This window comes from Gobio gobio, assembly GCF_949357685.1.
Source record: "Gobio gobio genome assembly, chromosome: 22".
NCBI lineage: Eukaryota > Metazoa > Chordata > Actinopteri > Cypriniformes > Gobionidae > Gobio > Gobio gobio.
The window spans coordinates 39384403-39399910 of record NC_137118.1 but is presented as its reverse complement, the minus strand read 5'-3'; the positions used below and the strand labels follow the sequence as shown (position 1 = coordinate 39399910).

At 38.8% G+C, this 15508-nt stretch overlaps 1 protein-coding gene across 1 annotated transcript; it reads left to right on the top strand.

The window, feature by feature from the left end:
- The first annotated feature begins 894 nt into the window (after nucleotides 1-894).
- stambpa (STAM binding protein a) lies at nucleotides 895-13864 on the top strand. The gene is made up of 10 exons (XM_079804295.1): nucleotides 895-1039; nucleotides 1591-1804; nucleotides 2677-2752; nucleotides 2842-2937; nucleotides 3059-3422; nucleotides 3529-3653; nucleotides 5667-5804; nucleotides 5895-6007; nucleotides 6099-6198; nucleotides 12066-13864. The coding sequence occupies exons 2-10, from the start codon at nucleotides 1602-1604 to the stop codon at nucleotides 12120-12122; spliced, it is 1272 nt and encodes a 423-aa protein (XP_079660421.1). The 5' UTR covers nucleotides 895-1039; nucleotides 1591-1601; the 3' UTR covers nucleotides 12123-13864.
- The last annotated feature ends 1644 nt before the right edge of the window (nucleotides 13865-15508 follow it).

Below are 15508 nucleotides of genomic sequence, written 5' to 3'. Positions count from 1 at the left end.
CACCTGAGCAGTGCCACAGACTGATCGACTCCATGCCACGCTGCATTGCTGCAGTAATTCAGGCAAAAGGAGCCCCAACTAAGTATTGAGTGCTGTACATGCTAATACTTTTCATGTATATACTTTTCAGTTGGCCAAGATTTCTAAAAATCCTTTCTTTGTATTGGTCTTAAGTAATATTCTAATTTTATGAGATACTGAATTTGGTATTTTCCATAGTTGTTTGTTATAATCATCAAAATTAAAAGAAATAAACATTTAAAACATATCAGTCTATGTGTAATGAATGAATATAATATACAAGTTTCAATTTTTGAATGGAATTAGTGAAACAAATCAACATTTTGATGATATTCTAATTATATGACCAGCACCTGTATATGGTCATCATAATTTAAAATTATTATAAGTATATATAATCAATACAACTGTTGTTTTTTTTATGGTATATTACAAGCAGTTTAATTTAAAACTGATTTATAAAATGATTTATTGACATTAAAAAGATGTATATTGGTTAAAAAAAGTTCAAAAGCTTATAATTATTATTTTTTTGCATTCTAGCATGCATCCATAAAAAAACTTGATAGTGTAATTAGAAACTATCTTTTTTATTATTATTTAAAGGTCCGAAGCATTTTTGCTTATGGGTAAGCTCACACAAAGGGACCAACAATAGTACATGTCATGCATTGTTTGAGTTCAAAAATCAAACACTGCCTTTTAGTGTATAAATATAATTAAAAGTAACAGGGAATTAATATATTATTATTATTGTAACGGAGTTTTTGTATATTTACAGAAAGTCCAAGAGCTCTAAAAATCCAATACTAACCAAAAGTCTTTCGCGATTGGTCAGTCCGCGGCATTACTTCACCATCAGCTGACTGAAGTGGGCGGGGTCTTTCCATACGATGCAGGAAGTCTTATGATAATACACATCACGCTTTGTATTCCACGATGTCTAAATATGACGAATGTATTTAAGATAAGTACACCAAAGCGTCGTTGAAACCGTGAAGGACTGCGGTGAAATCAGGTAGGAAAGCTACATTCGTGCGAGACTAATCTTACTGTCTTTGTCTTTAGCTGGTTGGCCTGTCAATAATGGGTGCCACCAGATTTAAGTCAAAGTTAAAGTTTAAGGTCGTGTTTAATGAAGTCTCGCAGCTTATTTACATATAATGCGTATTACAGTACAACTGTATATATAATTACATCTTGAGGCCCTTAAAAAGCATTTAGACAATTTACCAACACTTAAAATGTATGAATGCCAATGAATTAAAAAAAAAAAAATCAAACCAAGTGGCATTTATTGTATGTTGTTAATACAACAACACCTGTACCAGTTCTGAGAAAAGACCCTGGCCTGAAGCATGTATTAGTAACATTTGATTTCATATTTTGATATCTAATGCAATGGCTTTTAGACATTTTTAAAGTGTCCAAATAATTTTTGAAACCCATGTCTTACAGTATAAACTGTTGTTTTATCAGTCATTAACCTTACAATAGAAATAACTCCACCCAAAGTAAGGAGTATGATCAGTCAGACTCAGTGAGACTGAGTGTCTTATTGATCTGCAGGAGGAGACAGCATGTCTGAGCACAGTGACTCCAGTCTGACGTCTGAGGAGAGGGTCCGCGCTCTCACCAAGCTGGGCAGCTCTGTGGACGTCAGCGAGGATGTGCCGCCCCGCAGATACTTCCGCTCAGGGATGGAAATCATCCGAATGGCCAGCATCTATGCAGAGGAGGGGAATGTCGAGCATGCGTTCATTCTTTACAATAAGTACATCACGTAAGTACATCAAAAACAGGCTGAAAGTGTCAATTGCCTGGCATTTTGGTTATTCATTCCACATATCAGATTCAATGCTGTTCTCCTGATGTCAAAAAAAGGTGATTTCCATTAACACAGTACAAAACAGGGCCTGAAACTTTTAAAGTCAATTGTTTTTCTTTTTAAACTAATGATACGTAAAAAGAGGTGCTTAATCATTATACAACATTGATCGTTAACCTCAGGTGGTCAAACAAAATGAAATCTTTCTATTTATCTTATATGAGATTTGCAGTTTTTGCAACCATGAAAATCTAGAATGTCTTTTCGCAGTTTGAAACCCTGAGTGATTTTGTTATTTACTACAAATACATTTCTTCATATACTACAAATAAACATTCAATAAACATCACAATTAAATGGATTAAAAATGATATATATATATTTATATAGAATATACAGTCTTGGTGAGCATAAGAGATTTTAAAACACATTAAATAGTTGTTTTATGTATAATATATTATTTGAAAAAAATATTTAGAAAATATATAAAATAATTTCCATGCATTGTACTTCTCTTTAGGATGTTTATTGAAAACCCTGCAAGACATTGAATATAAAAAATAATAATAAAAAAAAAAGGTCAACATTTCTAAGGAGAGAAACTAAATTTAGGACGTCTAAATACAGTTTAAAACCGTGATTTGAGTGATTTTGTTATTTACTACAAATATTTTTTTTGTATACTAGAAATAAATGGATAAATATCTAAATAATTAGATTAAAAATAATATTAATAAAAAATTATATATTATAATATTTTTTTAAATAATAAAAACACTATTTTACAAAAAAATGAAATAATATTCATACATTTGACTTCCTTTTAGGTTGTTTATTGAAAAACTTCCCAGACATCGGGAATATAAAACAGCCAACATTCCTGAGAAGAAAGAAACGATGAGGGTGAGATGTGCTTTTCCTCTTTCTGGGGAAATTCTTTTAAAGCTTTATGTCAGAGAATTTCCCAAACATCCCTTATATTCTTTCCACAGAAATTAAAGGAAATCGCCTTCCCAAAGGCTGAGGAACTGAAAAAGTTGCTTCTCAATCAGTACGATAAAGAACATGCCGAATATCTTGTCCAAAAGGTGGGTTTATTACAGTTACAGTAACATTTTAGGGGCAGATTTTTTTTTTAAATTACACCTACGAACGAATTCAAATATTTGCACGTGCTTTTACTGACAAATATGTTGTGAACCCTGGCAGAGAGCAGACGATGAGGCCCAGGCTCGAGAAGTGGCCAAGCAGAAGGAGCTGGAGGCCGAGCGACAGAGACTGGCCGAGCTGCACGAGCGTCAGCGAGAGAGGCAGCAGCTCAGCGCGTTTGAGGAAATGATCCGCAGGCAGGAGCTGGAGAAGGAGCGCCAGCGCATAGTTCAGGAGTTCAGCGTCCCGGTGTCACCCACCTCTCCCCGAGATCTCCTGGTTCCTGACGTACCAGGACCTCCACAGGCCTCATTTTCACCACTGACGCCCCCCGAAGGAACCCCAAACCACGTCTCTCCAAGTCCAGGCCTCCCAGCGTTTGACCGCTCGCTGAAGCCTGGTGTTCCAGTCAGTGCAGGACACAGTGAGAGCTCTCAGTTTGCACTTCCTTATTCAACACTGACCATTTGGCACAGACATATGTGGCATTACTATTACTCTATTGAGTGTGTGTGTGTGTGTTCCCTTAGGTGCGTTGGTAAACGGTTTGCGGCAGCTCTTTGTCCCTGCCGAGCTGTGCCAAAGATTTTTAAAGCTAGCAGATGCCAACACAGCACGGGCCGTGGAGACTTGTGGGATTCTCTGTGGCAAGCTGGTACGTGCAAAACCTTATATTTAACCACAAAATTTAAGGGGAAAAAAGTATATTTTGAATAAAGAAAATGAAGCCTATTTTTAGGCCAATATGATTTTATATATATATATATATTATATATATATTTATATTTATTTATTTATTTATTTATTTTCATAACAATAAGCAGATTTTACTCAAGTCTATTATTTTAATACCTCTGGATTGTTTACATTTTTAATCTGGATATTCTTTAACAGTAACAATTTATTTAACATTAGTTAACTAAGAAGGAACTGCACTTCTACATCATTTATTAATCTTAGTTCCTACATTTTAAGATCCAATATTGTGTCTGTTAACATTAGTTAATGCACTGTGCACTAAAATGTTTGTTGACTACCTTTTTTGCCATGACTATGACAAGACAAGATGACATAAAACGTCCTTTAAACAACAACTGTTACTATATAAACATGCAGTATTGTTGACGGAAAAGGAAGGGCAAGAAGAGGAACGTTCGTGCTTGCGGTTGCCAGATTTCAATAATTAAAATCCCCCAATCAGAGTTTTTCTGTTAAAAGAACATGTATTCTATCCAGTGTGTTTGCTCTCTCGCGCACGGATGATCTGAAAACACCAATAAACTAGTAAGCTGCATTTCAGCAATCTCAATTTGAGATTTTCTGCTTAAAGTGTCATTCAGGTGGTCTGTCACGACTCACAAGCCGCTTGTGCTGTTTGCGTTTGCGATTGTGTTTGCTGAATAACTGCTCTTGTGTGAGCTACAGAAATGAACCTTGCTGTAAAACAGCCAATCAGAGCAGAGCTCAACATTATTATTCATGACCCTTCCAAATAAGGTAATAACAGCCCATTTCATTCCAGGGACAAATCCTAGGGTTGTAAATGGACATGTAAAACCGTATCTGGTTTTTACCCTTACCTGAGCCACATACCTTATATGTAGATATCAGAGAACAATTTAAAGGTGTCATGAACTGGCTTTTTAAATTTTTATATACTGTTGTCTCAGGTCAACTTATGACGTTTGCGTGGTTTTTACATTCAAAAACATCGTAATGAATAAGTAATAGGCTACTTTCTGCCTTGGTTTTGAGGCTCTCTGAAAAACGATTGTAGACTTGGAAGTAAATGCCCACAGCAAGGATTGGATAAGATTTGCATATTTAATGAGCTTCTGCTCCCCTGTCAGTGACAGCGTATGGCAAGCGGAATGAATCGCCCAGCCCACAGCCAGGGCTCGCAAAATGTATTTATCAAACACAATGATTCATCTCTCATCCACCTGCGATTGGTTGAAATGTTATTTCTGTATCATTTCCCTTGATCATCAGTGAATATAACCGCGAACCGCACGCGCAAGCCCGAGCCCGTCTGAAAAGCACATAACTCCGGGACGTTGGGCTTTGCGAGCACTGGCGTTACAAGTCCGAGTCTGATCACGAATTAACCAATAACACCTTCTCCAGCCTGTGACTGCGTGCTAAGTTATGTAATCAATAGATATCAAACGATCTGTAACAATGCAATACTAACACAGATAAAAACATGTTTTACTCACATAAGTGTGTTGCACCATTCCTGTCGGATCCAATATAGAAGGCACAGCATTGTTTTTTAATCTCAATAGGTCTGCAAATCCAGTCTCGACCTGTATCTTGTTTACAATCGATTCCTCGACGAGTCGGTTGGCAGGCTTGAGGCGGTGCTTCTGCATCCTACTACGTCAGTGGTCGACATATTCTGAGATCTCTCGCTTTCTGGGCCTGGTGTCTATAAAAGCTTTTCTTTGACTAACAAGGACGTTATCATCTCTGAAACTTGCAGGATATTCTTATATATCACGATTCACTTTTATATACCAAAGGCTCAAAGGAAAGTTGATTTCTCAATTCATCACCCCTTTAAAATATTGTATCAATGCATTCTATGGCACCTTTAATAACTTACCACAAGAAATCTGTTATGGTATTATAAATATAGCACAAAACTGCTTGCTTGTGTTCGCAGATGAAGAACGCCTTCACAGTGACGCACGTGATCGTGCCCAAGCAGTGTGGAGGACCAGATTACTGTGACACAGAGAACGAGGAGGAACTTTTCCTGATCCAGGATCAGAACGATCTCATTACACTGGGCTGGATTCATGTATGGTGTTTTCTGTACTGAAAGCATGACTGCTAATGTGACAGTTATGTAGCTTGTCAATAATCAATCTCTCTTTTTCTTTTCTGTAAGACCCATCCGACACAGACGGCCTTTTTATCCAGTGTGGACATGCACACACACTGCTCTTATCAAATGATGCTTCCAGAGTCTATAGCCATTGTGTGCTCGCCTAAATTTAACGAGTAGGTTTTCAGCTATATGTTGTGCTAGTTCTTTTGGATGATAGTTAGCAGGTAAAACGGAACAATAACAGTCTGATAACTTATGCTCCAGGACGGGCTACTTTCGGCTGACAGACAAAGGGATGGACGAGATCTCTTCCTGCAAACAAAGAGGATTCCACCCGCATCCAAAGGAGCCACCCCTGTTCTCCGTGAGTGATGCCATATTAGTGATTTAAACCAGGGGTTTTCAAAATGGGGTCTGGGGAGTGCTAGGAGGTCTGTGGAAATGTCTAAAGAAAAGCTGTAAAAAATAATAATAATAATAATAATACAAAAAAAGATGAACTACTATTAACTAAATAATAATTTGATTAAAAAAAAGTTAATAAACAAAACATCTAAATAAATAATACAGTACAGCATTAATATAGGGAGTAGAAAAACTTAACAATGTAACAATACAAACAAAATATTTTTCACATACTATTTTACATATATTTATAATATTAATTTTCACTTTATAAATTTGGTCATAATATATGAAAATATATAGCTGCCTTTTAAATTTAAGGGTGGGGGGGGCCTCGCTCGCACCAGGGTTAATATCGTTAACTGAAACTAAAACTATTAAAAAAAATTCTGTTAGATTAAATAAAGCTAAAATTAAATACAATATAAATATAACTAAATGTTGCCTTGGCAATAAACTAAAATTAGTTTAAGTTGTTGCACTAATTAGATTAGATTAGATTAGATTCAACTTTATTGTCATTACACAAGTACAAGTACAAGGCAACGAAATGCAGTTTAGGTCTAACCAGAAGTGCAATAGCAGCAAGTGCAGGATATACAACGTTTGCATAAGTGCAGGACATGGATATGTACTGAGTATATATAAATATATCTATAAATAGAGAGATGGTTATTACTATAAACAGAATTTACAGGTGAATATGTACAGTGAATAATATACAGATGGTTATTACTATAAACAGAATTTACAGGTGGATATGTACTATGAATATAATATACAGATGGCTTTTACTATAAACAGAATTTACAGGTGGATATGTACTATGAATATAATATAATATACAGATGGCTATTACTATAAACAGAATTTTACAGATAGAGGTATACAATGATATGTTAGGCTAAAATGAGGAATATGGCAGTGGATTAAGGTAGTGCAATAAATTATGGACAGAAGCTATCCGAAAAAAAAGTGTAAAAGTGCAGTGGAAGTGATTGCATATTACAGTTAGAAGTACGGTGCAAAATACAAATGTAAACAGTTGGTACTGTAAAAACAGTCGGCAGTGCAAATGAGCATCATCCAGTTACGGTGTGGTAGTGCAAAATGCATAAGTAAACAGTTGTTACTGTAATAAACAGTCAGTAGTGCAAATAACAAAGTGAAGGCGGATGTGAGGTAGGAGAGTTATCAGTATATGAGGGAAGTGGATCAACGGGGGTTTGAGTTCAGTAAAGAGACAGCTCTGGGGAAAAAACTGTTCTTTAGTCTGCTGGTCCTGGTCCGGTGGATCCTGAAACGCCTGCCGGAGGGCAGGAGAGAAAACAGTCTGTGGGCTGGGTGAGAGGAGTCCTTGAGGATGCTGCGAGCTCGATGCAGACAGCTTTTCCTCTGGATGTGCTCGATGGCAGGTAGTGGAGTCCCTGTGATGCGCTGGGCAGTTTTCACCACCCGCTGCAGTGCCTTGCGCTCCGCAACAGAGCAGCTCCCATACCACACTGCCACACAGTTGGTCAGGATGCTTTCTATTGCGCAGCGATAGAAGTTCACCAGGATAGCCGAGGAGAGCTGATTTTTCCTCAGTGTCCTCAGGAAGAAGAGGCGCTGGTGAGCCTTCTTGACCAGGCTGGAGGTGTTGGTCGTCCACGACATGTCCGCCGAGATGTGGATCCCCAGGAACTTGAAACTGGAGACACGTTCAACAGCCATTCCATTGATGTGGATGGTGTCGTGTGTGCCTCTTGACTCCTTCCTGAAGTCCACGATTAGCTCCTTCGTTTTGGTGGTGTTGAGGAGCAGGTTATTTTCGGTGCACCACGTGGCCAGGTGCTGGATCTCCTCCCTATAGGCAGTCTCATCGTTGTTGCTGATGAGACCAATCACCGTAGTGTCGTCCACAAACTTGACGATGGAATTAGATCCATACACAGGCTTGCAGTCGGCGGTGAAGAGGGAGTAGAGAAACGGACTTAGCACACAGCCCTGTGGTACACCAGTGTTAAGAGTGATGGATGTGGAGCAGGTGAATCCTGAACGAACATTCTGGGGTCTGTCAGTTAGGAAGTCCAAAATCCAGTTGCACATTGAGGTATTGATGCCCAGGTCTCCAAGTTTGGCTATTAACTTGGTTGGGATGACAGTGTTGAATGCTGAGCTGAAGTCAACAAACAGCATGCGTGCGTAAGTGTTTTTATTGTCCAGGTGAGTGAGCACAGAGTGCAGTGCCATGGCATCCTCTGTGCTCCTATTGCTGCGGTAGGCAAACTGGTGTGAGTCCAATGTGGATGGTAGAGAGTCTTTTAGGTGTTCCAGGACCAGCCGCTCAAAGCACTTCATGACGATGGGTGTGAGTGCTACAGGGCGGTAGTCATTAGGGCACCTCGGGTTAGAGTGTTTTGGCACTGGCACAATGGAAGTGCGTTTAAAGCATGATGGTACAGCTGCTTGGGCAAGAGACAGGTTGAAAATGTCTGTAAAAACCTCAGCGAGCTGCTCCGCACATGCCCTGAGAACACGACCAGGGATGTTGTCTGGTCCAGCAGCCTTGTGCGCGCTGATCCGGCTCAGTGACTTGCAGACATCTGTGGTGGAGAGTGTGATTGGTGGGTCAGCTGAGGGTTTGAGCTTGGTGGCAGTTTCTCTGTTGTCTCTTTCAAAGCGAGCATAAAAGTGGTTTAGCTCGTTCAGGAAGTTGACATCAGTGGCTGCGGGGGTGGAGTGGGGGGGTTTGTAGTCACTGATGGCCTGGATGCCCTGCCACATGCGTCGAGGGTCAGAGTTGGAAAAGTGACCCTCTATCTTTAGCTTGTATCAGTGCTTGGCCTTTTTGATGCCCCTCTTCAGGTTTGCTCTGGATGTACTGTAGGCTTGTGCATCTCCTGATCTGAAGGCAGTATTGCGTGACTTCAGCAGGAGTCGCACTTCCCTGTTCATCCATGGCTTCTGATTTGGGTATGTGGTGATCTGTTTCTGGGTTGTAACACTGTCAATGGTGGTATTGATATGATCCAATACAGAGGAGGTGTAGAAGTCAATGTCCGTGTGAGCGCCACTGGTGGCTTGAGAAGCAAACACACTCCAGTCTGTGTGTAGAAACTTTTTCTGGAGTGTGGAATCAACCCCCGCAGGCCACACCTTGATGGTCTTCTCTGATGGCTTCACACGGTTGATGAGGGGTGCATATTTGGGGATGAGGAACAAAGACAGGTGATCTGACTGTCCCAGGTGGGGGAGGGGTGTCGCAACGTAAGCACCAGCCATGTTTGTGTAAACATGGTCTAAGGTTTTGTTTCCTCTGGTGTGGCAGGAAACATGCTGGTGAAACTTGGGTAGCACTGACTTTAAGTTTGAATGATTAAAGTCACCTGCAACAATAAAAGCAGCTTCCGGGTGATCAGTCTGTTGTTTACTGATGGCTGCATGAAGTTCTTTCATAGCAAGCTTGGCATCAGCATCCGGGGGAATATAGGCTGCAGTTATAATGGTGGAAGTGAACTCCCGCGGTAGATAAAACGGTCTACATTTAACCATGAGAAACTCGAGGTTAGCTGAACAATGACTCCCAACAATAGCAGAGTTTGTGCACCAGGCTTTGTTAATGTAAATGCACAATCCACCACCTCTGGTCTTACCGGAGCCATCTAATGTTCTATCCGCCCGGAGCGTGTGGCATCCCGCTAGCTCAATAGCGGTGTCCGGTATTCCGCCATTTAGCCAGGTTTCCGTGAAGATTGGGACGTTACAGTTTAAAAGTTTCTTGCTGTGTGTGATGCTGAGTCGAATCTCCTCCCTTTTGTTCACTAGCGACCGTACATTGGCAAGGAAAATACTGGGTAAAGAGAGCCGATGTGGGGTTAGCCTTAGCTTTAGCCTTAGCTTAGCTCTCAGACCTCCGCGTTTTCCCCGCCTTTGTTTACGATCTCGGCGCGGCCTGCGAGCACTTCCGCCCGGCCGGGTAGAGTGCATAGCCTCGGGTGTCCTAGCGATCTCAGGAAGGAGTCGAAGATTGTCCATAAAACTGTCGGAAATTCGCAAACCAATATCCAAAATCTCACCACGGGTGTACGATGTTAAGGCACAACTATTCTGAACGAACAGACCCGAGATGAGCAGGAAAAATACCGCAAAATTGCAGAATCTGGAGAGACCCAGAGCCTCGCGAACTACTCGCGCCGCCATCTTGAATTCAACATAATATAACATAACATAATTATTAAAGGTGTAATTTTTTCACTGTACTAAAGCATAAAAATACCATATGTTTGCAGGAAACATGCTAAGTTCACATACTCGTTTCTCTGAAAACAATGCTACAGCCTGTTATTTTACTATTTAATGTGCGTTCCATGTCGGAATGTCTGTTTTTGTTTTGGTCTCTGTGGACCCGCCCACTGCCAATTTACCCAATAGTATTTTGACACTCCGGGTTGCCAGTTGGTGGTACAGTCATGGAAGCCTGCGAACAAACTGGGTCAGAAATTGCAGATTCTACCCAACCTAAAAAGCCTTGGCATCCATCTAGAAATCTCTATGAATGGAAGCTTATTCAAACTCATCAACTTGCATCGTATGGCTCGTCGCCTTCGATTGTCAATTGAGTTTGTTTCTGTTGTGTGTTCTCAAACTGGCAACCCGTGTGAACGTCGAGTCTGAGGAGGAGGGGGCAGAGGAAACAACCCTCTCCAATATTTTGGACTGCAGTACCCCTTTCAACCACTAGCTGTCAATATTACATACTGCACCTTTAACTGGAAATAAATTAAAACTAAAACTGAAATAAAAATTAATCAAACCTAAATAGCACTATTTAAAATAAAATTGAAAAGTGAAATCGTTTAGCCACTTGGAAGAGGTGGGTCAGAGCGCGGTTTGGTTGGGCTCGGGCGCGGTACGCATGCAGTCAGTGTTACCAACTTAGCAATTTTGTTGCTAGATTTAGCAACTTTTCAGACTACCCTAGCAACTTTTTTTTTTTTTCAAAAAGCACCTAGCAACAAATTTAGCAATTTTTACAATTTATTTGCCAACTTTTAGCAACTTTTGGAAAGTGACCAAACAACACATGTACAAGCTGGCTCAATAGACCGAGCGGTTCATTCATAATTCCTTTTGTCTGTCTATCACCAGACGAAGATCAATCTTTTAAGATTGAACATTAGTCTGGGGAGTCTGCTCTGTATTTTCTACTGCTCAAGAGGCGGGATCAACGGGAATCGTTCAAATGACTCTGTACGCAATTGGATAGTCCTTCAACCAATCAGACCAACAATTCGTCGCTTCTCTATCATTGTGTTAAACCCGCCAATAGCACGCCAGGTGGATAAGCCAGTTTGTGATTGGTCCCCGCATATTTGGGAGCAAACACCAAACTATTACTACTTGGATACACTTTTCAATGAATTCAAGTATATTTAGGTTTATAACGGGTCTGTTTCTCACCTTATTGACGAACAGGGATTGTAGTTTGTAGCTGCAAATTCCTCCATCAGTCATAATAATAATTATGTAAATAATAATAATTATGTATTATCCATCAAAGTAATAATCTTCTGATGTGTGCAGTGCAATCAAGTGAAAATTGCTGCAATTGCTGTATTCAACCTTTTTCAACACAATTACTTCATATTTAATTAGTACATTGTGCCCTATTTTTACAGACTTTTTTTACAGTGTAGTTTGAGTACACCCTTAAAGATTGAAAACCCCTGATTTTAACACACCCCTAAATATTGAACTTCACTACTTAATTCAATTTCATTATGTGTCCTTCCACCATACTGTATGTGCACCATATGGAAGGTTTTGTTTCTTTTTTGTGTTCAGGCTAGTCAACACGTCATCATCACAGACGGAAGTGTGACCGTGCTGGATTTGCGGTGATGTCATTGCTGCTGCTTCAAAATATGTGCCTTTGCTCTTGACCTCACAGTGGTAGATAAACTTTCCAAGGAGCTTCTAATTTATCACATTTTAGCAGTCTGTATTTATTGGTTTGATTCCGAAAAATAATATCCAAATGTGACCAATAAGAGCTTCAAGTTGAGGTGCGTAATTTATAGAACCAGCAGCATCAAACGGGTTTGCATAAGTAAAGATAAGATCTCAAGGAAGCGTAACACAAAAATAGACATGCATGGCTTCTGTGAGCTTCCATTTATTTAAAACCGGTTCATTCTGTTTGATGTTGTAGAAATTACACACTTCACCTAAGTTTCAGTATTCACTGCACACACACAAATAGATTTTCCTACAAACATTTAAACGTTCTTAAATCAAGAAACATTTACTTGAGTAACAAAAAGATTTTATGTCTTGTTTTCTAAAAAAATTATCAAAATTAAATGAGTTTATGCTTAAAACATGAAAAAACATTTGGCAGTGGGCTAAGAAGAATACAATATATACTGTATATACTACCAGTCAAACGTTTGGAAACTACTATTTTGATAAGTCTCTTCTGCTCACCATGGCTGCATTTATTTGATCAAAAATACAGCAAAAACAGTTTAAATTGTAAAAATATTTCACAATATTACTAACTTTTTTCTATTTGAATATATTTTAAAATGCAATTTATTTCTGTAATTCAAAGCTGAATTAATAGCATAATTTCTCCAGTCTTGGAGTCACATGATCCTTCAGAAATCATTCTAATATGATGATTTGCTGCTCAAGAAACATTTATTAGTATTATCAATGTTGAAAAAAGTTGTGTAAAAAAAAAATTCTGGATTATTTAATGAATAGAAAGTTCAAAAGAACAGCATTTATCTGAAATAGAAAGCTTTTGCAACATTATAAATGTCTGTAATACTGTCACTTGATAAATTTTATGCATCCTTGCTGAATAAATGTATTCATTTCTTTAAGTCCCTATTACGTTCTATTACGTTCTAATACGTTCTAATACGTTCTATTCATCAAAGAATCCTAAAAAAATTTTTTTTTACACAACTGCTTTCAACATTGATAATAATCATAAATGTTTCTTGAGCAGCAAATCATCATATTAGAATGATTTGTGAAGGATCATGTGACAGAAGACTGGAGTAATGATGCTCAAAATTCAGCTTTGCATCACAGTAATAAATGACATTGTTAAATATGTTCAAATAGAAAACAGTTATTTTACATTTTAAAAATATTTCACAATATTACAGCTTTTTTGTATTTTTAATATCATAAATGCAGCCTTGGTGAGCAGAAGAGACTTCTTTAAAAACTCTTAAGGATTCCAAACGTGTGTGTGTGTGTGTGTGCGTGTGTGTGTGTGCGTGTGTGCGTGTGTGTGTGTGCGTGTGTGCGTGTGTGTGTGTGCGTGTGTGTGTGTGCGTGCGTGTGTGCGTGTGTGCGTGCGTGTGTGCGTGCGTGCGTGCGTGCGTGCGTGCGTGTGTGCGTGCGTGCGTGTGTGCGTGTGTGCGTGCGTGCGTGCGTGCGTGTGTGTGTAATACACAATATTATTTGTGTATTACTTACCCCATTAACAGATTACATTTTTTAAGCATAAACTCACTTCATTTTGATGCATTTTTCAGAAAACAAGACCTAATATCTTAAGTCATTTTCCTTTTTAAAATAAAAGTATCTTGATTTATGATTTACTGTATATTTGTAAAGGAAAACCGGACAAAAATACAGACTAATAAAATCATTTTTGGCAGTGTTGTCTGTTGCCATTCCATATTTTAGCTTTTTAAAAGACTGAAGGCTTATTGATATGGCTCATGTGCAGGATCACTCATGCCATCCACTTAATAGTGTACTACTGTTTGATTTAAATGTGCCGTAGTTAGTTCTGCCTCTGCTCATACTGGAAATGTTTCAGACCTTTATATTTGTCATATGCCATTGCAACCTGTTTCAGACAGACTGGCTTCTGTATTTACTTTAACACATGACGATAAATCATTCAGACTGTTAAAGGGATAGTTCATCCAAAAAGGAAAATTCTATCATCATTTACTCACCCTCAAGTTCTTTGTTCTGCTGAACACAAAAGATATTTTGAAGAATGTTTGTAACCGAATAGTTGAAGGGCACCATTGATTTCCATTAAGGAGAAGAAGGAAAAAAATCCTACTATGGAAGTCAATGGCTACCGTCAACTGTCTGATCACAAACATACTTCAAAATATGTTTTGTGTTCAGCAGAACAAAGAACTTGAGGGTGAGTAAATGATGATAGAATTTCCATTTTTGGCTGAACTAGCAGATGAACATATTCATTTTCAGCCGGACTATTCTCTGTTGTTATCCATAACATTTCATATGTAACTTTCTGTTGTCATGAGGTTCATTTGAAGGTTCTAAAGCAGGGGTCGGGAACCTTTTTTGACCAAAGAGCCATTTTTCCATTTTTGGTTAATGCATTTTTCCAAAAGAGCCACAGTAAAAAATTATATTAAATTATTATTAAAAAACATGCTTTTTTCCCCGATACAATTTCAACAATAGTAATTATTAGGTCCATAACTAAAAACAAACACATATGCAGCGAACAATAAATAAGTTGCAATATGGAATTAATTGTGCAGGGCTTTGTGAGGTTGAGTTATAAATCCTCTTTGTGTGTGTGAACATCTACTATGTTTACGTGAATACTCGACTTGGCATTTTGATATATTTCTGTAGCCTATTAATTTGACATGAAGCCGAGCACAAGCTGTGCTTGTCCGTGTTGCGCTCGGAGCGCGTGCACAGCATCCTGTCAGTAATTCAGTTGTCTTTCGCGACTTATCGCGCGTTTATCATTAATTTTCGTCAACTGAAATCTGCGTGGATTATCATAAATACACATTTATTTATCACAAGGGTCTCTGCGGCAAAAGCGAAAGTACCCACGTGTGAAATGTTTCGAAATGTCTTTTTCCACAGCAGACCACCAGTTTCAATAAAAGGATATATTCAAGTTTGTATAGCCTACTTTTACATTTTCGCTGCTGTTCTAAAAATGGTTTTCGGTTACCTCAAACAAGCCACAGCTGCTTGAATCCCAGAGCAGAAGCTGTTACCACAGAAACGTAAGTGGGTTTTGATTGCTGTCGCGACTCGTGACACTCGTGAACAGCACTGAACGCGCACGGCCGGCACAACTTGAATATTAGTTATTAATTATCATACGTTTCATTAACTTCGGTAGGCTGTTCAACAAGGGAATTGTAATTGGCTGCTTTTTTCTGCAGAGAGTGGATCTCTGTTGATGTGTCTAATTTCTTTTATCGATCATTTGTTGGTAAAGGGTGAGAGACCTGAGCCACATTATTTTT

What these genes read in the sequence shown, in the direction of transcription:
- stambpa (XM_079804295.1), top strand. Translation starts at nt 1,602, where the DNA reads ATGTCTGAGCACAGTGACTCCAGTCTGACGTCTGAGGAGAGGGTCCGC. An exon ending in TCCAGTCAGTGCAGGACACA is followed by an intron (nt 3,423 to 3,528) that starts GTGAGAGCTCTC and finishes GTGTTCCCTTAG; the next exon opens with GTGCGTTGGTAAACGGTTTG. An exon ending in AGGAGCCACCCCTGTTCTCC is followed by an intron (nt 6,199 to 12,065) that starts GTGAGTGATGCC and finishes TTTTGTGTTCAG; the next exon opens with GCTAGTCAACACGTCATCAT.